Below are 24012 nucleotides of genomic sequence, written 5' to 3'. Positions count from 1 at the left end.
TGACTTCCATGTTAGAAATGGCCATGTTACAGATAAAATCTCTTGTGGAAAAAAAGGCTTTTGTACACAGGAGAGTTGGCAACTGAGATGGCCAGTTATGCAATACACTGTGGTTATATTATCCCCCCAGCCCATTACAGTGACTTAATTTATTTACCCATTGCTGCTGATGTTGATTTGACTCAGTGCACACAGGGGTTACAGGCTTAGTTGTGAGTGGAGGCAGCCATATTAAATATACACACAGTACACTGCACATTTGCTCATTTTATACACAGACCCTGACAGACATGGCATACCATACCGTACATATTTTCTTAATCCTTTCACTGGATTAATAACTTTATACTGCTCTTAAAGACAACATTTAAAGGTGTAGTATGTGATTCAAATCCATAACCCTTCAGTTTATATCTGTTCATGGTGCATTCACTCTGCTGTTTGTACGTAGCTTGGACTGCTACACACAATGGTTTTCCATTCAGTTGGTGCTTTATGTTATTACGCTTTGTGCCAAAGGTGAGAGCATGCACACTGGAGTATTTTTTCATGTCTTTGACACATTCAGATGTGGTCTTGACCATGAAACTGAAGTGAAAGTTGTCAGTGAAATATTGCTGGCATGTCAATTTCACATCAAAGGGGAATATTTTACATTTAACAGAGCTTTTTACTGTCTATTTTTGCCATGGTCATATCTTCTTTTTCTACATAAAATGCTGCAGTGACACTTGACATGCTCTTCAAACTCACCTCTCATGCATTCTATGTGGTTGCACAAACCTGTTAACATAGGCACAGACTGTTCCAGAATTTTTTTTCAGCATGTATGCTAGGCATGCTGTCAAATGCAGTTTTACTAGTTTTATGTTTGCAACAACATGCAACTTCAGTGTATATCCGTGAATGTGGGGCTCAACTTTGCTCACCTGTTAGGTTTAAATAGTAACAGTCCTTCTCTGGAGCTGCTTACTCCACCTTTAAGTGAGGATCTGTATTAAGTGTGCAAGAAAGATTACCATCAACACGTTACATAAAAGTTAGAAGTAGGACCTTTGGGAAAGCTTGGCCATCGTAAGAGTTTTATACTGTGCCCTTGCTGTGCTCCACTGTGTGTGGTGAATGTCTTAGTGTCTCAGACCCAGCTGGGTCACTCATTAGCTGCTTAACCCACTTACTGCAAACAATGTGGACTGGTCACAGACGCACTGGGTATGCGTGTGAGTCACATTTAGCACCTGACTGAGATCTATTTTTTTTCCTCTAGCATTTCAGCTTGTGTGTGTGTGTGAGTCACTGTGTTTGGGATGTGCAGAAAGGAGATAAAGGAAGTCTCTTTTTTCATGGCTACTCATACACTCCCACACACACAGATGGACATTAGCTACTGCTCATTTTGGTAATTTTTTTTTTTTTGGCTTAGTGACTCCTCTATGTCCCATCATTCTTTCTCAGAATGGAAGGTCATCTTTTAAACTTTTTAACTCTTTAATAATTTCCAATCCATAACCAATGTGCATGTCAATCATCGATAATTAAAACGTTCTTAAGCTCTGTTTTGTTACTGTCTCTTGGGTGTGTCTTAGTGTACTGTCTGAGCTATGCAGAATGTTTTCATTAACTTTGTAAAAAGTCATGGGATAAGTCATTGTGTTTATGTGAAAAGGAGAGAGAGAAGCTTTAATTTGTCCATGATTGGAGGACAAGATTGTGTTGGGCTACTTTCAGGTTTGTTGACCTACTCTTGGCTTTTTATCCCCACCCCTATCCCTCCTTGCTTCTTTGTTTTTCCATTTTTTTTCTGAATGTGACATCATTACTCACTGCTAGGAATGTGCTGTGACTCCGCCTCTCCCTCTCGTCTCCTCCTCTCCTGCTCCTCCTGTCCTTCTCATTGTTTGGCTGCCACTGTTAAAGAAAGTTGATCTCCTAACTCCAGACTCTTTCTGCTTCGTAAGTGCTTGGCATTTGTTTACTAAACTATCAGACTAAAGTGTCATAAAACTGTGTTCTTTCAGGCATTTATAACTTTTAGCTTGTGTTTCGACTGACATTCAAAGTGAGGTGTGATTGAAAGGAACTGAAAACTTACAGGTGAAGAGGTATATACTTCTGAGCTATTGGACAGGGTAATGAAAGTATATTGTGTAGCCACATCTTTATGTCGCACTGTAAGGAATACGTGTGTGATTGTGTATTTTAATGAGTACATTTTAGCAATTATAGAGGAATGTGTGTCGGTGGACTTTAGATCTTTAACTGTACGTGATCTCAGTGCAGAGGAAATCAGATTTATATGTATCATGTGAGGCAACTGTAAAGACTGCTTTGCTGTAGTTCTGTATTAATGTGTGCACATAGATATATTCTGTGTATGTGTGTATATTGTCCAGTGGAGTGGGCTGAGATATGTTAACATGCATATTAATGTGTGTGTAGGAATGCTAGTGCCCTTTTTGCATATCTGGACTGTGTTGTGCTCTTTCTTCTTGTGTTTACTTGCGTGTGTGTGTGTGTGTGTGTGTGTGTGTGTGTGTGTCCATGTGTTCTCTGTGCATTCAACAGGGATCACCTCTGTCAATGGACATTATTGTCTTACTCCCGCTCTGTTAGCCTTGTAGTCTCTTCTCTTCCTGAGTGTTAGATAGCCAACTCTTGACGCTTTCGACTACATTTTAAACTACAGTGACAATGTAGTTCTTTAGGAAATATGTTGAAATGTCTTCTGAAATGTCTGCTGTTTGAAGGGTAATGCTCTTGTTATTGGCTTGTTCAGAATAAAAATGACTACCACAAATCAGCTTCACTGCCTTCATCCAGGGTGACTGATATTTTAATCTACTTTTATAGCATCTTAATGGGCAAGTCATAATGCTTTGTTTATGAGTGGTTTTCTTTGTGTTTGTCAGATAGTGAAGATACCAAATATAGCTGGGTGGATCAAGTTAGATCAGATCTGTCAGTAAAATGCGTGGCTATGACTTATCAGCACTAAGAGAAGTGTTGAAGTGCCAGGTATTTAGTTATCACACCCAGCAGTACTCAGTTTATTCTGAAGTATATTACAGCTATCTTTTTTTGTTTGCTGTAGATTCAACTCGTATCTTTTTGCTCTAGAACACTACTTCCCCCGCCAGCACAAAGAACTGCCCCCAGTGTTTGTTGTCAGCTTGTGGCCTTCTGCATGGTATTTCAGTGATTATAACATGTTGACATAGCCGAGAAACTTTTTATGGGCTTGTTTTTGTGCTTTTATAGTTTTGTAGCATTACTTCTATAGCAGAATAGCTTGGTTTCAGTGTTTTGGACAATTTCCTCCTCTCTCTCTAAGTTACCTCTTCAGTTTCTCTCCATCTCCCTCATCCCTTCTTTCAATCCCTTCTCCACTGTTGCTTACCCTTTTGTCTCATATATGCTGTCAGATTTTGTGCCGTAAATCCTATTCATTTGTACATGGAGATGAAATGGTCTCTGTTGTTTCACTTTGCTTTTTGTTTTCAGTTTTTCCTTCATCTCATATTTGTTCTTCTTTTCCTTATCCTTCCATTCTGTCTGGAGTTTCACCTCCACCTCTTTCTCAGTGTAAACTGTCCATGGTGAGGTAATGACGGAACATATGTGGATAACTGCTTTTTTTTTTCCTCATCTGGATTTAATATATGGAAGTTGGTTCACATAAACGTGGGTGGGGATTTGGCTGGACGTCCAGTATATGGTAAAATGGACCAAAACAGAACAGTCTATTTGTGCTGTTGCCTCACATACAGTAGGAAGTCTGAGTGTTTAGTCCATGGCAGTAAATCTCTGCTTAATGTCTTTCTGAAACGCTTTCATCCTCTTCTCCAAGTATTTTCTTTCTTGTGTTTGTCTTTACTCCTTCTTTTCCTGTCATTCTGTCCCATATAACTGCAGAGGCCAGATGGAGGCCTCTGATTTTGGCCACACCCAGATAAAATCTTTCTCTCTCACTCTCTCAGGGGAAATTGGGTAAGATTCTTGAATTCCCTTCTCTTCTGCCTCTCTGTGTGTGTCTATGTTATTACATTACTCCCCATTTCACAGGCAGCAGATGTTAGAGGGCGTGAGGTCTTCGAACGCTCAAACAACCCATTTCCTTATTCCTTGTTTGTTCTGATTGGTCCAGTTCTCTTGATAAAAAGCCCCATGCTTGAACGCTGATATGCCAAACTCTATCATCCTTCTTTCTTCGTGTATCCTTCATATTTATTGTCATGAAATAGATTTCTGGTTTCTTTCAGTATCTACCACACCACATTAATTCACCTCAAATATCAGTATAGATTGCACAAATGTAGGCTTGTATTAGCTAAGAAAATATTAGCTGCCTGACATTAGACTTGTGGTATTTTAGTGGTTTTTCAGATTTGACTAGTGGAATTAAATGACAGCCCAGGCAGAATTATGCAAGAGACATTTCGGAGTAAAGGGAAAAAGTCAGAGAACTCTCTCAGAAAAGAAGATAAAAGAATAAAAAGCCTCAATCAAATTCACATTAGGATTCAGTAGTGTGTCAAACTCACGGCCTCTTAAGGATCCATTTTTAAGACAATACTGCACACACATTGATTCAAGTACTTTTCCTATTTTTATTCTAGGTTGTATGTATTAAGCCTTTGAAACAAATCCTTTTTAAACCTTCTTACCTCAGGGTTTTTTTTTTTTTTTTTTTTTTAATATTTCTACTTTAATGGTATTGGATTTCTCCCTTCATTACTTTAGCGGCTTTACTCTTGTTCCAAGTTTCATGTTTTACATCTATACTTATATGTGATCCATATGATCAGACTGATGTTCATGTACACATACATGCTCTCTACTTTTATTTGTTTTATTTGATGGTGTCTATATGTGTATTTATGAAAGAGATGCAGTTTGTCTGTGTGCCTTTTGGGTGTGTGTTGGGGGTGTCTTGTGCAATTGTAATCTTTCTAAATTGGCTTGTTTGTCAGTATGTGTGTGTAGAGGCTCAGTAGTGATTAAGTAGAGGAGGGGTTCTGTCTGTATGTGTGACAGAGTGCTGTGGAATTTCTCAATCAGATTCAAAAGAGCTTATTGGTTTTAATCAAAGACAGACTGCTGTGTGTGTATGTTTGTATGAGTCTAAGTGGAGTTCCTCAGCTGTAAAAACACTGCATCCTTCTTCCATATTTCCTGTTCTTCCTCCTCCTCTCTTCCTCTTTTTCTAAATACTACTTTATAGTATTTGAACGTCTCATCTAGCCCCTCACATCAATTATTCGGTGGTTCATTTATTCTTTAATGGGAACAGCGTTTGTAAATATGAAACAGAATCTGTGATACAAGCTCAGGTTCTGCATTCTGTGTTGCAGTCCACTGCATGTCAAATAATGAAGAATGACATTTTTTCCTTCTGTAAAAAGCATAAATCGACAATTTATCATTTCTGACCTAGAACATTCTTAACTCCACTATATAAAGCTTTTTACTGTTACTATTGTAGTTATGTGTTCATGTTCCTACTTGTAACTTTACTACTTTAAAATTCAGAGAAAATAGGCAACATATGAATTCTATCCTTGACTTTGTTGTCAGGTACACAAATCTATATTTGTTTGTCAGCATCTGGCTTACATCTAAATGATTTCCCAAATGGGTACTAATCCATTTCTGAGAATATAAATTGTGGTTTTATGTAGAGAATGTGGGAATATTTTCTGTTTTAATGTCCAGATGTTTGTATCCATCTGTTTTCAGCCACATGAAAATTATTATGTATCTGCTTTGTCAACAATGGTCTACATAAACATTTAGTGTTTCTTCCCATGTAAAATGATGTGCATCTCCATTGTGACTTGATGTTTTTGGTAACTTGGCTTCAAACTGCCACTCTGCTTTAAAAGAAACACTGGATGAGTTACCGTAGGGACACTAATACAACAGCAATCAGCTAATGATTGGATGTGAGCAAGTAGCAAACTGTCATAAATTTACCCATGTTTGATTTTTCTAAATGTGCAAGCAATGGATTTAGAAAGTGTTCAAAGTACGTAATGTAATTGAAACATTGCATTAGGTTCCACTATAAGTACAGTGGTACTGGCAAGTTCTGGCTCAAGTACATCTTCCTCTGACGTTTGCAGGTAGTGAGGTCTGAGAAAAACAGAAACGACCCTTCCTGCCTGTATTGTCTCATTTTAGTTTTCCCTCAGATATGAAAAGCTGACAGAGCATCATGTGACATGATTATGGTCCAGTCAGCAGCTGCAGGAACATAGTACAAAAGTCACCAGAATGTAATTCAGTAGCATTATATTTTTCTTTATCTCACTCTGTCTCACTGTCATTGCCTTCCTCCTGAGGTTACTCTCTTACTCTTTCCGTTTTCCTTTAATTCATTTTTATTTTCGCTCCTGTCTCCTTTCAGTATCTCACTTTCATTTCCACTCCCTCAGCTCCCTTTCCCCCACTCCATTTTTATTCTGTTAGGTTAGTTCAGATTTTGATCTCTTAATGTGTCAGTTATTGTTAATGTGTATGCTGATCTAAGTCGCAAAGACATTTTCTTTAATGTTTTTGCTCTTCATCTGTCAAAATATCTACATTTAAACTAAGATAACCAGAATAGTAAATTTATGCAAAATTCAAATGTTCTACTGTTGCTCTCTCCTTTTCTTTAGGCGTTGTGTATAAATGTGCAGAGCAGTGATGTGCTGGAGACGTTAAGCCTGATTTTCTGCGGTGCAGATGTCAATTGTTCAACTGGTATGCCCAGTTGCCCATCCCCTCTTTCCCTGGCCAAAGCACACTCACAACTTCTACAGGCTGAGTTAATCAAAAATAATCTCAACACAGGTACAGTCACTGCACAGCATTGAATAAACTCTTCTGTTTCTTCATCTTTTTCCTCTTCTTCTTAATAATAATACTAATAGTACTGTCAAATTATTAAAATTTTTTATCAGATTAATCACATGGTTGGTATGGATTAATTTAGTTTAATCCGGATAAGATATCATTCATCTGTAATCTATATTAATCATTAATCATTAATCATTTTGCGTGAGCAAACAGACTCAAGAAAGAAGGGAGTATATATGCACTTAACGTGTTTATTTAACACCTTCAGCAGTTTCAGCAAAAAAAAAAAACTTGAAACAGCTGTTCCATCCTTTTTTTTTTTTACTCAAATTTCCCATCGAGAGGGCCAACATGCTGTTTAGCGTCTTCCATCTTTATCGGTTGGTTCTGCTGCCTGTCACTACTGGATCAGCTGTCCATTTACGCATGTGTGACGGTAACTCTACTTGGACAAAGTGCCCGAACTGCGTTGCCAGAGTTGTTCACATTCATTCTGCACTGCAGATGGGTTAATTGCATTAAAATTTCCAATCAGATTAATTATGATGATGGATTAATTTGCGTTAACATGTTAATTTTGACAGCCCTAAATACTACTACTAATAATCTGAATTAATTCATCTTGATTTTATCTATTCTGTGTAAAAGCTCTGAAACCAGTCATTTTTAAAGTCTGACTTCTCTTCTGTTACACCTGACAACTTTCTTTCTATTTTAATGATGTTAGAAAACCTGAACAGACAGGTTTTAACAATATTTTTAATTCTGCAGAACTGCCACGGTTGGAAGTAGGCTTAGCCATGGATGTGAACCCATATTCTCCACCACTGTGTGTGTCTCATAATGGCTTCTTGTATAAGACAGCATCAATGGCTCGAGCTATCACAGAGCGGAAGGCCCGAGAGGGTAATGGGGGACACCATGTGGCACTAACACACACATACACATGAAAAGGAGTAATGATGGGAATTATGTATACTGTTTATTTGTGCATAAAATCAGGAAGGCAGAGCCAATTCACATTAGTATGATTACTAATATTTCATACATAATGTGATGTATGTCTGTTTGTTTTTCCATGCAGAGTTCAGTCGTCGCTGGTGCACACTGAATGATGGCACCTTCAGCTACTATGAAAGTGACAAGAACTCAAACCCAAATGGAGCTCTAAAGGCCTCAGAGATAGTCTGTTTGGCTGTGGATGCATCTGACAGACATGGGTACACACACACACACACACACACGCACACACACACACACACACACACACACACACACACACACACACACACACACAGAGCCTTGTTTCATTGCATAGTTGCACCCTAATTCTTATATTTTTAGATGCTTCCACACCTTTCTGTGAGCATTGCCAAGTGATCAGCCTGGCTGCTGTATCTACATTTTTATATCTAAATCTTAAGGGTACTGTGACTTCACAAACATGAGAGATCAACAGATTGTAATGTAACAATAGTGGAAATATTGAAGCTCAACTTTTTGAGCAGTTTCTATGATTCAGAAATGGCTGTCCTTCAGTAATGCATGTCTAGACTTATAAAGGGTTTCTGTGGAATATTATAAAGACTTAAAACATCTTAAATGTAGTTTTTGATATTCAAACCCTGCCTGCAGCTGTAGAATATGGTACATTAATTTGCTGTGAGGTAGAATGAAAGAACATGTCTATGTTTTATTTATATATATATATATATATATATATATATATATATATATATATATATATATATAGGGTGGGGAAGCAAAATTTACAACGAACATTTAGTTGTTTTTTCTCAGCAGGCACTACGTCAATTGTTTTGAAACCAAACATATATTGATGTCATAATCATACCTAACACTATTATCCATACCTTTTCAGAAACTTTTGCCCATATGAGTAATCAGGAAAGCAAACGTCAAAGAGTGTGTGATTTGCTGAATGCACTCGTCACACCAAAGGAGATTTCAAAAATAGTTGGAGTGTCCATAAAGACTGTTTATAATGGAAAGAAGAGAATGACTATGAGCAAAACTATTACGAAAAAAGTCTGGAAGATACTATTAAAGAAGAATGGGAGAAGTTGTCACCCAAATATTTGAGGAACACTTGCGCAAGTTTCAGGAAGCGTGTGAAGGCAGTTATTGAGAAAGAAGGAGGACACATAGAATAAAAACATTTTCTATTATGTAAATTTTCTTGTGGCAAATAAATTCTCATGATTTTCAATAAACTAATTGGTCATACACTGTCTTTCAATCCCTACCTCCAAATATTGTAAATTTTGCTTCCCCACCCTGTGTGTGTGTGTGTGTGTGTGTGTGTGTGTGTATATATATACATATATATATATATATATATATATATATATATATATATATATTTTTTTTTTTTTTTTTTTTTTTTTTTTTTTTTTAATTTATTTATTTATTTTTTTTTCAGTAGTATTTTATGTAGCACTATAATGAGAAATTCTGTTTACATATTAGAGATGATTAGTCTACTACACATAATGTATTTCTGAGCTGGTGGAGCCTTCAGGACCTGCTGTCGATCATCAGTCAGCATTCAGCAATTTTTCCTCAGTCAGGTCCATGGCAGAAGACCTGTGGGTTTTGTGGACAGGTTAATAATGGTTTGATGTTGTCTTTTTAGACATACGAAAAATCTCCTAAAAGTCATAGTGCACAAAAAATGTGCAGAGACCCTGGCTTCTTTCTGTTCCTTTGCCACCTGTTTGGTCTTTCTCTCCCTCAGTTTTTCTGATCACCTCTTTCCAACTCTCAGGTATGATCACACCTTTGAACTCTACTCTGAGTCTGAACGCCTCTATCTGTTTGGCACTGATGATGCTGACAGCCACAAGGAATGGGTCAAGTCCATTGCAAAGGTAATTTCTGCATTTAGAAGCATAATTACAACTCCTCCAGCATCAGAGAGCCCTCACAGGAAGTTAAGAATGATGTTTTTTTTGTGGTGAAATGGTAAAACTGTCAAACATTAAGCAGGCAGCATGTCCTTCTGTCACTATACAGGACAGAGCTGCCTGGTCATAGATCTGCTGGTGGTGAAGCTAGTTTTTGATGGTGTTGACTTGTTTCTTGTGGCACCATCACTGTAAAAATCAAAATCTTACCATGTATTTTCTCATTTCTAGTCAAAATATCTCATCACACTTTAAACTAGAAGCACTCGGAGAGCGCAGACCTCCGCCAAGGCTGATCAGTGGCCCCCCCTGTGGGCCCCCCCCACGCCAAGGAGGTTATGTTTTTGCCAGGGTTTGTTTGTTTGTTTGTCTGTCTGTCTGTTTGTCTGTCCGTTAGTGTGCAACATAACTCAAAAAGTTATGGACAGATTTTGATGAAATTTTCAGGGTTTGTTGGAAATGGGCCCCCCCGTGGGCCCCCCCACCCCCGATCACCACCAAAATTTAATCATTTCTTCCTTATCCCATTTCCAACAAACCCTGAAAATTTCATCAAAATCTGTCCATAACTTTTTGAGTTATGTTGCACACTAACGGACAGACAAACAGACAGACAAACAAACAAACAAACAAACAAACAAACCCTGGCAAAAACATAACCTCCTTGGCGGAGGTAATAAGACATAATTGCCTAAGGAGTAACTTTTCAGTGAGATGTAAGAGCTTATTTTTCGGCAGTAGATCTTGAAAATCTTAATTCAAGAAATCTTACGGAGGTAATTTTTACTTGTTCCATTGGCAGATTTTTTTTGCTTAATTCAAGATTTATTTTTTTTTTGCTTAATTCAAGCAAAAAATCTGCCAATGGAACAAGTAAAATTATCTTGGTAAGATTTCTTAAAATCAGATTTTCAGGATTTATTGTCTGAAAATAAGATCTTATATCTCACTGAAAAGTTACTCTTTAGGTGATTATGTCTTATTTAAAGTGTGATGAGATATTTCGACTAGAAATGAGAAAAATACACTTGGTAAGATTTAGATTTTTTCAGTGCATTTTCCTTCAGAGCAGTGCTCTTTTTGGCTGAGATAATTGGCAGCTGTATGGAATTTAGGAGCAGTGTTTTTGCCCTCCTCTATTCTGCTGAATGCCACATGTCAGACCAGACAAAACAAAGTGATGTAATTTCTGTCAGAACAATTAGACGTAGGAGAGACGAGCCAGCAAGGCCATATAGCCAAAGGTCAGTTTCTGGAGCAGACTGCTAGTGGTTTTACTGTAGTAACATCATCCAAATACAAGGGAGACTGTGAGTAATGTTCAATATGTTACAAAGCCACCGTGTCTGTGTTTTATTTATAGAGCTTTATTCCAGCCAGCGCGGAGCCTTTACTGCGGTTGGGTTTTGAGCGGATTGGACGGCTAAAATGTAAAGACGGCTTGAATCTACAAACTTCTAAGGTTGGTTGGTTTGCTTTGGTGGGTTCCACGCTTCACGCCTACCTAGAGGACAGCCGGGGAGAGGAAATTCATCTCCGAAAGCTGAATGAACTCTGTGAGTGAGAAACACAAATACCTGGAGACATATATACTGTATACATACTGAATCCTTTACACGTAGTTACAGGTTTCAATGATTGACAGAATAGTCGTGTAAGAATAAAGTGGATATATATGGACTTCAGTCAGTTTGAAACTATGGATATCTGGAGTAATATTATGTTTTTGTGTTTCACAGCAATCCAGCAAGACAATGAGGTGCTGGTTCTGGTGGAGAGAGGCAGGTAAGAGAATGAGAGATAGTGTTAGATTACTTGTAATATTTTCCTGTCTGTATGACCCAACAAAACTGTCCTGCAAAGTCACTTCACTCTCATAACTACCTTGCTTATCAGTCTCTCCATATTTTACTTGTTGAATTCTCTTTTTTTATATTCCCTCAAGTAATAACTAAGGCCTTAAGTTATCTTTGCTAGAGAAAAAAGCATGTGTTACAAGCCGGCCTTAATTTCTAATTCCCTTTGTTTTATACATTGGAGATACATTTGGTCATATTTTAGCGTGAAGTGTTGTTTTTATCTGCTTCTGTTTTGCTCTTAATACAAACACTTTCGAATTAAAACCCCTCTAGCATTTCAGTGAAAGAAATTCTTCAATTAATCACAGAGCTGCTATTATCAAACATTTGCAGTGACTTCCAAGGTTCCCATGAAACTCCTGAAACTGTGAATCTTTAGTATGCTGAAACATTAAAACATATATGCCTACAGTGAGTAAAGTTGAGCGCTTAAGATGACAAATCCAGAACAACATGCACTGACAATAGCACATTTATATTGTTGAATTTATTAGATGAAAGTGGTAGGAATGTACATTGTGCTTAATGTAATTTATACAGCCTCATTTTTTCCAGGCTTGTACTTGGAGTCCGGCCTTGGTTTGATTGTGTTGAGTGTACCCTGCTGGGCCTTTATTGGAAACCTTTTTCTCCTAGTTTTTATTGGAGGAAATATTATATTATATTATTTTACATTTTGTCAGATAGAGCAAAGACAGCAAACAAGGACAAAAATGCTTGGAATGAACGCAGTCAGTGTTTGTCAAGTTTTAACTGTCTCCCCTCCACCACACTCTCTTTTTTATTTCTCAGGACTCTGTACATTGAAGGAGAGAGGAAGTTGGATTTTTCAGGCTGGTGTGGAGCAATCCAGATAGCAGCAGGCAGTGGAGGAGACACACTGAGCCAACAGCAACTCACAGAGACAGACATACCGATCATAGTACACAGCTGCATTGGATACATCACACAATGCGGTGAGACACAGTGACACAGCTGCATCAGAAGAGTCATGGTGACAGAGCATGCACTGAAGTCTGCTTCCTTTCTGCCACCACATTTGTGTCTACATACACAAATAATGTAATGTACACACACATATTATATTATTATATATCATGCTCCTTTTCTGCTTCACATTTTGACTGCATTTACCTTTAAGAAATAGTTTTATGCTGCCTACATTGCAGTGTGTGATTTTCTTGTCGCTGCGTGTGCATATTTTTCACTTTTTTGTGTGTCCTCATGTGACTATAATTGCTGGAGTTCTGGCTCTGAAACAGACCAACGGACCGCAAGATAACAAAACAACTCTGTTCTACCTCCACTCCTGCCTTTCCTCTTTCTTTGGTGCTTTTCTCTCCCTCTTTCGTATTCCATACTCGTCATTCTTGATGGATTGTTCTTTTCTTCCTGCCACTTCTTTGCTGTTTTCCCCCTAGAACCTTCCCCATCTTTTTCCTCCTTGTACTTCTTCATCTTCATTCACTGACTGTTCACTGGTTTCATATATTCACTAGTGTGTGTCTGTGTGGGAGGCTTTATCATGCTGATATCGTCTACCTCCTCATGAATGTTACTCCCTCTTGACAGCTTTCTGGGAAAGTAGAGCAGCACTTCCCTCTATCACCCTGAAGACTGTGGAGGTCATTTTCTGTACTAAGACATCTGAAATCATCATCCTTTATGATCTTCGAAAGTCTTTTCAGACCTTCCGTGACCTGTTTCAGTAATGTGGTCTCATCCTCTTCTAAAGTTCCCACATACTCTTTCCTTAATGCTTGTTAAACCTGAAACTGAAACAGAACAAATCATGAGAATGTCACGCATCATCTAGAAAAATATTTTGCAAATATGCAAATGTAATCTTTTTTGTGGGGTCTTTTGTGTCTATAAAAGACCATGAATGTTTTCACTTCAGGTTACAAGGTAGAGAAACAACAGTATTGAAGTATTTTCTCTCCTGTCATATTTAAATCCTATTTGTTTCTCTTATATTGTGTGCTTGTACATCTGTGCTTGTATAGGTTTGACATCTGAAGGGATCTATCGTAAGAGTGGCGTGAACTCCCGTGTGGCAGCGCTGTGTGAGAGGTTCCGACGTGACGCTCGGAGTCTTTGTCTGAGAGAAGGAGAGCATCAGGTGGACGATGTGTCCACTACACTCAAGCGCTTCTTCAGGGAGTTAGAGGAAGGGCTGTTCACCTCAGAAGATGCCAAAACATGGCTGAGTACAGCATGTAAGGGCCAGATATTTCCTTGTATATTGTCATGCATATGAAATGTACTGCCCTTACTGGTTCAACCAACACCAAAAATGTTGTTGACATTTAAGTGGCTTGTAAAATCAGTTTCCTTGGTGACATAAACTAAACTACTGTGTTCTTTCACAGGCCCTATTTAGAAAAAAGGATTCTCATTCTGATACACACTGCAAAAATCCAAATCTTACCAAGTGTATTTTTCTCATTTCTAGACAAAATATCTCATCACACTTAAAATAAGACATAATCACCTAAAGAGTAACTTGTGAGATATAAAGAACTTATTTTTAGACAACAGATCTTCATATTTTAAGAAATCTTACCAAGATAATTTTCACTTGTTCCACTGGCAGATTTTTTTTTGCTTAATTCAAGGCTTTTTTTTGCATAAGTCAAGCAAAAAAAAAATCTGCCAGTGGAACAAGTGAAAATTATCTTGGTAAGATTTCTTGAAATAACATTTTCAAGATCTATTGTCTAAAAATAAGTTCTTATATCTCATTTACAAGTTACTCTTAGGTTTATGTCTTATTTTAAGTGTGATGAGATATTTTGTATAGAAATGAGAAAAATACACTCGGTAAGATTTGGATTTTTGCAGTGGCAACAAAGAGGAATAAGCGTAATAGATGCTGTGTAGTAGAATCAAGGGTTAACTATTGTCTTGCACCAATTTGACAAGGTAAAAAGTAGCAGTAGTGTCTATTCCAACTGGGAAGTTTACATCTGTTGTATTAGGTGTGCTGATGTATGGTGTTTGTATCTTTATTTGCACTTTAATCCATTGGAAGAGAATCACAGAGGCCTTTGCTTTATGGAAATACACTTGATTTTCAATGTTGATTAAAGGGATAAGAATTGTTTAGTGGTATTTTAAGTCAGTCAAACAACACTAAAATGGAGCTTTGCCAGACACGCTGCAGTGTGCGGTATCTGACAAACACCACATTTTCTTTTGTTGAGGGCTCTACAGTATTCAGGAGCTTGTCTGTGTAGACTCAGGTTTTAATCTCACTTTATATTGCTGTCTGTCTCTTCTGTTGTCGCCCACTCCTTTATCCTTTCTCTGAATCTTTTGATTCTCTTTTCCTTATCTTTTCCTCCCTGCCCCATGCTGTGATTCTAATCTCTTCATTTTTGCTCTGTGTTCATTATTTTCTCTCTTCCTTTCATTTTTCTCCCACTCTGTTTTGTATCCCAGCCATTCAGGATGAAAGCATGAAAATCTCCCAGTATCAGATGTTGTTAAACAGACTTCCTCATGTCAACAAGGCTACTCTACAAGCCCTTATCAACCACCTCTACTGGTACGAAACACACATATTTCACATTCAATTTTTTGTCAGTGTTTGTTGCTGTGTATGTTCATGTCTGTTTGTGATTTTTTTTCCAGTGTACAGCGAGTCTCTGATCTGAACCAGATGAACCTCCATAACTTGGCCATAGTTTTTGGTCCCACATTGTTCCAGACAGATGGGAAGGACTATACCGCTGGCCGAGCCATAGAAGACCTCATACAGCACTACATACACATCTTTGAGGTCAGAGTCAGAGCTCATGCAAGGGCATGTTCTTGAAGCTGAATTATTCATCTTACCTGATGACATCAACCCTGAATACTGAAATGTCAACAAATATTTCATCATATATTATTCGCAAGATCAAGCATCAAAACATGCTAGGATTGTGCCCTCACACCAGTCACATTTGATTTCCCCTGACATCCAAAAATGTACCAACTGATCTGAAGTTATTGTGTTTTTGTGCAAATTAATCAGATAATGTTCTCAAAGCATTTTTGTTGGTTTCCAGCGGAATTCCTTAGAAAGCGACAGGAATGAGAGGGGAATTTGACAAAGGAGATGGTAACATAATGATGGGCTTTGCTTGTTATGAGCTTGGAATCAAATCCCCCTAATAACTCTCAAAATGTAGTTCTTATGAAGGACCACCCAACAACAGAGAGCATCATTGTGTACCTCTCTTGCAGGTAGTAATACTCTGTGTTGGTGACATTAAAATTCAGAGTAATACTAGTGGCATTAACTCCCAACAGCAGATCGACTTTCATGCTGGTTTATGACAACAGCGAGTTAGTAAAATGTTTTGAAACGCGGATGGGAAATTCAGACACAGATGAGCTTTCCACTGACAGGAAAGTATAATTACAGTATTATGGTGACGATTGATTCATTGTTTGTGTGTGTTCATACTTGCAGGTGGATGAGCAGCAACTAAAGAAGCAGTTAGCAGAGATTGATGTCATCATTAAACTCAGAACTCAGAATAAAAATTTTCCTGTGAGTCACATACAACATACTGTTATAAAATCAAACAATAAAAGTGTGAATGGCACACACTGCTTTTCTTTTACATAACTGTAGTTTAACTTATGTCATAAGCATATATTATGCTTTGTATTGTTATTAATCATTTCTATAACCTGTGTGTCTGTTGATCACATCAGAGTACTACACCAGGGGGGCATATCATCTGTACAGTTTACCTGGAAGAAAAGAAGGAAACAGCAACAGCAGAGTACCATGTGCAGGTAACACGGAGTTCCACACAATGTAACACACAATAACTTAAAGGGGTCGTATTTTGCTAAACTCACTTTTATTAGTCTTTGGTACATTTACTTGTGTATTTGGACCCTAATAGTTCAAAAAGTTTGAATTTGAACCCTCCAGGTGCTGCAAAGATGTCTTTATATTCATTTTGGCAAAAATCAAGTGGATTTTTACAAGCCATTTTAATGTCTTCTTAATTTATTACATCTAGTTATGTCACGACATTTGCACATATAAGGTCAAGACTTCCAACAAACATTTCTCTGGAATTTCACGTAGCCGCATTATGGCCGCAGCGGTAACAAACATGGAAATGGCTTCGTTGCCTCTTGCTACTGCGGCTGCGTGGAATTTTGTACAAACCCTAGTGGTAGTTTCCTTTAGGTTTGGGTTTGGTATGTAAACAAATGGATTGATTGTGGTGGAATACACTTTGAAGTTGTTCACCGTGAGGGGAGTGATTCAGGTGCGTAATCATGGAAAGACTAACGGATTTGAGATACTTATGCTATCACATGCGTTTTGCAGATTTGTTGAAAAATTGGAGACGAAAGTCATATGACGCTATAAGCTACAGCTGAAAGTACAAAAATAATAGCAATGGATTCATCTGAAGCATACGTTGTATTTATTTTTAACTGCCAAAGTCAATGTCAGCATAGGTTGTGGTAAGAATGGACATTTTTAGTGTTTTCTGCCATTTAACAAAATAATGAGTGAGGACAATAATCACCATATTAGTCAAAGATGGGTGGAGAAATGCAAATAGGATACAAATGTTTTCATAGTGTATCCAAAAATGCATATCACACATGGCAAATACTGAGGGCTGAAAGTATCCTCAATAATCTAACAAGAAAAACAGGCAACACAGGGTGACAGAGATGCACAGATAAGGAAACAAGATGTTTTGAGCTGTTGTCAACAGAGAAACTAGATTTACACATTGAGACAAACTAAATTAATGTTCAGTATATATGGTTGTGAATGGTTTAACAGTCTTCACTTTATGTTAAGATAATGTAAGGTAATGCCTGTACTATTGTACAGAATTTTTTACTTTTAATCCTTGAGCACTTATCAGTTTCTGTACTGTATTACTTTTTCACTTTTGCAGGAATAAAGAATTTTTTTTTTAATTTACTTTTTATTTTGTTTTTGAGAAAAAACATAATACAAATACTTAAACTAACAAAACAATACAGAACAAACAACAGGAGAGGAGAGTCCAACTTTAGAGCAGCATCTAGTCCACATATACCTACATCACACACATGCATCAATATACTCATATAACCATATTATTTTTTTTTTTTTTTTCCCTTTACAGTAAAGTTTGAGGATCCTTTGAAATTATACAAAGTCTGGTCTCACAGTTACAGTATAAGTGAGCCACTTTGACCAATTTTCAGTAAAAATATCAGTTTTACATCTTAAATTAAATGTCATTCTCTCCATGACATATACATTGTACACTACATCAATCCAGTCATTTATAGTGGGTATGTCTCTTTTCAGCCATTTTCTAGTCAGTCTTCTTACCTGCCACGAAGAGTAATATCAATAACCATTTATCAGGAATAAAGAATTTTTAATCAGTTCTTCTTCTTCTTTTTTTTTTTTTTTTTTTTTTTTTTTTTACCAGAGATTACTTTTAAGTGTCTTCCCCTCTGTTTGAACAAGGGGTGTGTGTACTTTTGGCACCTGCCTGATTATTCAGTAATTAAAAAAATAACTATTTGTTGTCCCCTTACATTACATTTTTTTACATTTGAGGCTCACGCCTGCTCTCTTTTCTAATAAAAAAATAAATGCCTGAGAGGATAAGGTCAAACTAGTTGTGTATTGTACTTATAGGAGCTAAACTGTGCAGTAATTGTTATTACTTGTTTGCTGAATGATCAGATCCCCGGTTCTATGACGGCAGCAGAACTGACATGTGAGGTTCTTGACCGACGCAACATCCCTGTTAAAGATAAAGAGTACTGGAGCTGCTGGGAAGTCTGCAACAAGGAGGAAATGGGTGAGAAAGATGCGTTGTATCTGACAAACACTGGCGTACATTTTATTTTAAAGGGCCTACACAGATCACATTTGCTTTCTTTTTGTACATGAGGATTTTTACAAAGATGTCTTTATAAGATATATCCTCTTTAGTGTTCCAATCAAAAAAGAATATGGCTTCAAACTATTTTTTACAAACTGTTTAAAATCAACTAATAAAATAACCCAATATCCTTAAAAACACTCCCAGTGAAATAAACAACTAAGGCGTAAAGCTTGTTAAGTTCTCTCCACTCAACCTGCATTCTGATCTACACTGACTGAATTCAGAGGTGAAACGATCACTATTAGCCCTGAGGCCATGTGTCATTTTTTTCTGGGCATGGTATGTGGGGCATCTGGTTTCCTACCAGGAAGCCTGTAGGTAAGTTGGCAATTTCCGATATTAAACTGATTAGGCTGATTTCTCAGCAGGAGTCAGGAAATCTGGTGAAATGGGGAAATTACAACTAAGGGAGTGAGAGAAAGTGTCGCATGTCGGGAAAGAGCTGTCAGCCATTTGTTTACCACAGGCATTCAAACAATAATAAGAGTTATTTTTGGTTGTGTGTGTATGCACTTAAGCATAAAATATCTGAAGGGGATAAAGTATCATTGTTAACCAAGTCTGCATTCCAGGCTTAGCCAAAATAGACAAACAGGCGTTTTATACCTACTAAAAATATTTTGCACAGTCACAGTGTCAAGTCCTCATAGTCGTTCTATAAGAATGGCTGATGATGTTCTGTTTAACTCCTCCTCAGTAATGCTTGTGTGTTCTTTTGTCAGAACGCCCTCTGCACTATCAGGAGCGTGTTTTACCCATCCTTCACTCCTTTGGCACCGAGTCCCATCTGCTCATCAAGAAATACCACTCCATGGAGGCAATGATCTGCTACCTCGGTAAATGCAATAAAACAATTTCACACATTTTATTTTCTAGCTATAAGAATTACTCTGCCTCATCATATCTCTCTATCAATTGACCATTCTGCTCTCCAGGCAATAAAGTGGATGTCTCCAAACATGGGTTGATGAAATTCAGAGAGGAGAGAAGCATTCTGGGACTTGGACGGACCACTGGAAGCTTTAATGATAGATACTTCATCCTCACCTCCAACTCTCTCAGAATGTACAAAGAAGTCAGAGTAAGACTAACTGAAGCATGCACACAAAATCTTCCTCTTCCTCTGTCACTTACTACTGTCTGTCACAGACTTAATAGTTGAATTTCCATCTAGTTGTTTTTTAATTTGCATTTTCAGTTTAGATATGTAAAACTTGTGTGGAAATGCTAAGAATCCTCAAAATGTCAAAAGTCTGTGTCAAATAAATATGAATAAATGCAATGAAAACAGATTTAGTGATCTGTTTGAACCAATAAGGAGACTGCAGCATTGACTCTTAATGTATGAAATGTAGATAAACTCCATATTATATGGAAAATGGTAACGAAAACAATTATAAAAATCTACAAAAACAAATTTTACACAAAATTTTTGCCTTTTTTTTGTATGATTGTGTAATTCAGAACAGGCAGCAAAACTAAAGCCAGCTTCATGTTTTCTGACAAATAAAGTCTCCTTCTCAATTAGTAGCTCAGGCATCTAAACCATGATGAAGCGCCAACTCTTAATATTTGCAAAATACTAGTGGATGAATATGCGCATATATTCACATTTTACTTAGTTAACTTTTTAACAGTTTTTCAAAATACAAATTTGGTCTGTGTGTGCCTTTCAGAGTAACCGTCCAGAACGTGAGTGGCCAGTGAAAAACCTAAAGGTCTATTTGGGAATCAAGAAGAGACTCCGCCCTCCGACCTGGTGAGCACCTGCTGTTTAGACACAGAGGCTATCGCAGTATCTGACGGTTTATTGCTCTTGCTGAGAATGATGGCAATTATGCTGTACTGTTGTGTGTGTATATAGGCTGCACTCAAATCTTCACAATGACAGAGTATGCCCGCTTCCCTGAATGCAGTATAATTGTGTAGAGAGATTCACATAGTGGCCACAAGGGGGCAGGCTGCAACCAAAAGTCAACATTGTCATATCTGGAATAGTGCTGCTGTTCAACTCAGTGTTTCTTCTCTGTCTCTTTTTAGTTGGGGACTCACAGTAGTGTATGAGAGTAAGAAACAAGAGAAGCCAGAGAAACAACAGTGGTGAGTAACAGTCCAATGATTTCGTACAGCATGTAAACGGTTTTTCACAGGGAGAGAGCGAAGGGGAATGACTTTATACATAAAGCTGCTACAAACAAATTGTCCCTGTGGGATTACTCAAGATGTTTGTGCCTCATATTTCATGGCCGTTCATGGGGCCCATAGATGCCGGTACAAGCTAATGCACAATGTAAACGTTTTGTTTTGTTGCAGCAGGCATACGTGTTTCATTCTAGTGTCTTCTCTTCTCAAACAGTCATTTTTTTGTCATTCTGCTGATACACTGGCTATGTTTATGTGTCTAGTGTTGGAGCCACTGTAGAATTAAGTAATTTAATGAGTCTGTCATATAATAATGTAAGAAAGGGTTTATCATTTCAGCTGTCAAAGGGTGAAAAGTTTACAGACACTAAGTTCAGTGTGTCTTTAAACAGCCTGGAAGCTCTAGAAATTAATGTCATGGCTTTACAAAATTAAGAGTGATTAATTATTACTGCCAGGAGTCAGAGTCATTATTGGGTTTCCCTTCAGACCCGCTGTCTTTTTGCTTGTCCTCGTGGGAAAATGTAAGATATTCAGCCAAGACCTTCTTAAAAGTTCTGCAGTGGCACTAATTATTAACAAAGCATGCATATATTTTGGACCCTCAGAGTCAGAAAATAAACAAAAAAATTCTGTCTAATAATATTCAGAAATGTTGTATCATCAAATTGAAGAAGCTGAGTGAAACTGAATTGACAAGATTATAATAGAATATGATGACCTCAAATAAATCTTGTTTTTTCCCCAGATAAACTGTGTTTTCCTCCAAATAAATAAATTCTGGAATTTCAACACAGCCAAAGCATGATACTACACTACTGCAGCTTTTTATGTATGCAGCCTTCAGCGTAGACTCATTCAGTTTTTCAAAGAGAGCCGCTGTCCTTATGTTGTGCAACTACTCCCATTTCCCTTTAGTGGCAGTTTGGTCACGTTTTTGATGTGCATGTAAACACGATGAATGTTGGAGAAAGCTACTGATTTCTCTGTAGGCGGCAAAAACAGGTCAGATCCCTGCGTGAGAGTTTAGAAAAAGAAGCATATGAAAGGTCGGCTCCACCCAGGAGGGAAGCACACATGAGTACACCTGTAATGACGTCTCAATTCAGATCCAGTTCACATATACATCCCACTCACTGTTCGTGCTTCAGGTGTGTATGTGCATACATATAAGTGTCTATGTGTTCATGTTACAGCATATGAACACACTGGTTACACTGTCAACAGCACAGCACATCAGCACTGTTGTAACGAGAGCGCTGTTCTCGTCACGCTGCAGGCAGTATCATCTGTTGGTTACGCTCCATCACAACGTCCCTCACAGCAAAAAACACACCTGACAGGAAGAAACAGAGTGACGGACTGAGATAGTGTGTAAGAAGGATAAAGGAGGAAGAGGGACAAAGTGGAAAGAAGAGAGGCTAAGTGTCATGCTTAAGGGAAAGTACTAATGTACTAAGGATGAAGTTTTGCGTTTATTGCAGGTTAAAAAAAGTGAGGGAGGAGCAGAATGGTTAGAGAGAAGACAGACTGAAAAGATGAAAAAAATAAAGGACGAGAACATGCCAATGTGGCTGATGTTCCTATAATTGCCCACATTACCCACATGCACTTAATGGCGCTACACTTTATCCAATTATTGCTTTTATCACCTCAAAACTCTCTGAACACCTAATAACTTTTATTTCTTATCTGCATATTCTTGCATTCCCAGTGTTTTAACTCACAGAGACACCAATGAATTCTGAATGCTATGGAAGTTTTACTCTGTGGAAACTATTAATGATAAATGGGCAGCGTTTATTCTTCTGCTGGTGATAATGTTGTAGATTAGCAACCGAGGTAATTAAAAGTCAAATGTACTGTATTGCAGAATACTGTATAATATAGGTATATATATGCTAAAAATGATTGACAGCCCTCTTTGGATTGCGGCAAGCTCTAATGAGCTCTGTTGGCCGTAATGATGAAAACCTGTGAGAGAGGTGGTGTGTGTGTGTGTGTGTGTGTGTGCGTGTGTGTGTGTGTGTGTGTGTGTGTGTGTGCGCGCACGCGCGTGTGTGTGTGTCTGTATGTGTGTTATAATGTGGGCCAATTCTCTTGACTGTAGCTAGTTTTATATTTGTGTGTATATGCTGTATTGTATACAGTTTAGCTTTGTTGATTTGTTGTGTGTATGTATCAGTGTGTTGTGTCTAAGGAGAGTACTTGAGTAATTGTTTAGTCTAAATCTGTGTTCACACCAATAATAATTGTATAAATATAGCATATTTATTCAGCACCACAGCATTGCTGATGACTCAGAGGGCTGTGATGGCAACCTGAGTGGCATAAAATATGCATATACACACCCAGACAGCACAGAGACACAAACACAGCCTCCATGGACACAGGCATACGCAAAAGTGCTGAAGGTCCTAATCAGATTTTCTCTTTGTTTGGAGTTTAAATTAAGAATCACACTCAGTGTTTATGCTTGTGGCGCTACCACTGGTGTTATAATAAAGCACATGTCAATTTTATTCTGCGTCTGGCTTCTTCTGCAGAAAATCTGTAATTTTTTTTTTTATCTGTTTGCACACAGCCTTCAGTTTTTTTCACTTTTATCACCCACAATTTATTTGCAGGTATCTCTGCTGTGACACTCAGCCAGAAATGAGGGAGTGGTTTGCTACTTTTCTCAGTATCCAGGTGTGTTTTTTTTCTCTCTTTCTCACACATTTAAACACACAATGTAAATAATACTTCATTGTAGTAATTCAGTATGTATGAGTGTTAACCGTTGTGGTGTGTTTTTGCTTACCCCAATGCTAAGCGACCATCGGTTATTCAGTTGTTTTGGTTGAAGAGTGTATAAACAGTACCATGTAAATGACATTTTAATCCATGACAGATGAGTGCTGTGTGTGTGTAAACCTGCTAATACCATTCCTATCTGTCATAGTGCTGTATGACCAGTCTATGATTTCTCTACCTCTCTGTGTTCTCTCTCTATTAAAGTATGATGGCGACGTGTGGCCTCAGGATGGACTCCAGCAGACACGGGTGAGCCGTGCCTTGCCGGACACTCGTCATGGTAACGTGTCGCTGATTCCACTGCGTGGTTCTGAGAATGAAATGCGGAACAGCGTTGCAGCTTTCAGCCAAGACCCACTTGCTGTGAGTCAACCTACGAATCACTGGGACTAATCTAGGAAAAACCAGTCAGCTCAAAGCAAAGCTGCTGGCTCATCAGAGAAGCTGAACAGGAGGCCCACACCCCCAACACTGATCCTCACCAAAGAGCAGAACGCATTTGAGCTGATTTGTGACAGTTGC

General features: G+C 37.9%; 1 protein-coding gene across 6 annotated transcripts in view; it reads left to right on the top strand.

The window, feature by feature from the left end:
- The window catches only part of arap1 (ArfGAP with RhoGAP domain, ankyrin repeat and PH domain 1), a 75785-nt gene that overhangs the window by 44517 nt on the left and 7256 nt on the right, over window positions 1-24012 (top strand). For 4 of the 6 annotated variants that reach the window (XR_003937117.1, XM_030152091.1, XM_030152090.1 and 1 more), the window contains 19 exons: window positions 6660-6834; window positions 7612-7746; window positions 7925-8060; window positions 9629-9731; window positions 11131-11323; window positions 11507-11552; window positions 12419-12582; window positions 13633-13845; window positions 15071-15176; window positions 15263-15410; window positions 16089-16169; window positions 16337-16420; window positions 18348-18465; window positions 19275-19388; window positions 19488-19633; window positions 20229-20311; window positions 20593-20652; window positions 23322-23385; window positions 23695-23853. Coding sequence is in view for 5 of the 6 variants with exons in the window: in XM_030152091.1 (XP_030007951.1) it covers window positions 6660-6834; window positions 7612-7746; window positions 7925-8060; window positions 9629-9731; window positions 11131-11323; window positions 11507-11552; window positions 12419-12582; window positions 13633-13845; window positions 15071-15176; window positions 15263-15410; window positions 16089-16169; window positions 16337-16420; window positions 18348-18465; window positions 19275-19388; window positions 19488-19633; window positions 20229-20311; window positions 20593-20652; window positions 23322-23385; window positions 23695-23853 (2328 nt within the window). In the remaining variant the exon portion in view is untranslated. The remainder of the gene's footprint in view (window positions 1-6659; window positions 6835-7611; window positions 7747-7924; window positions 8061-9628; window positions 9732-11130; window positions 11324-11506; window positions 11553-12418; window positions 12583-13632; window positions 13846-15070; window positions 15177-15262; window positions 15411-16088; window positions 16170-16336; window positions 16421-18347; window positions 18466-19274; window positions 19389-19487; window positions 19634-20228; window positions 20312-20592; window positions 20653-23321; window positions 23386-23694; window positions 23854-24012) is intronic. The other 2 variants (XM_030152093.1, XM_030152092.1) reach the window with 1 other exon arrangement.

Source organism: Sphaeramia orbicularis, chromosome 13 (genome assembly GCF_902148855.1).
Source record: "Sphaeramia orbicularis chromosome 13, fSphaOr1.1, whole genome shotgun sequence".
Classification (NCBI taxonomy): domain Eukaryota; kingdom Metazoa; phylum Chordata; class Actinopteri; order Kurtiformes; family Apogonidae; genus Sphaeramia; species Sphaeramia orbicularis.
This window is presented reverse-complemented; position numbering and strand designations above follow the sequence as displayed.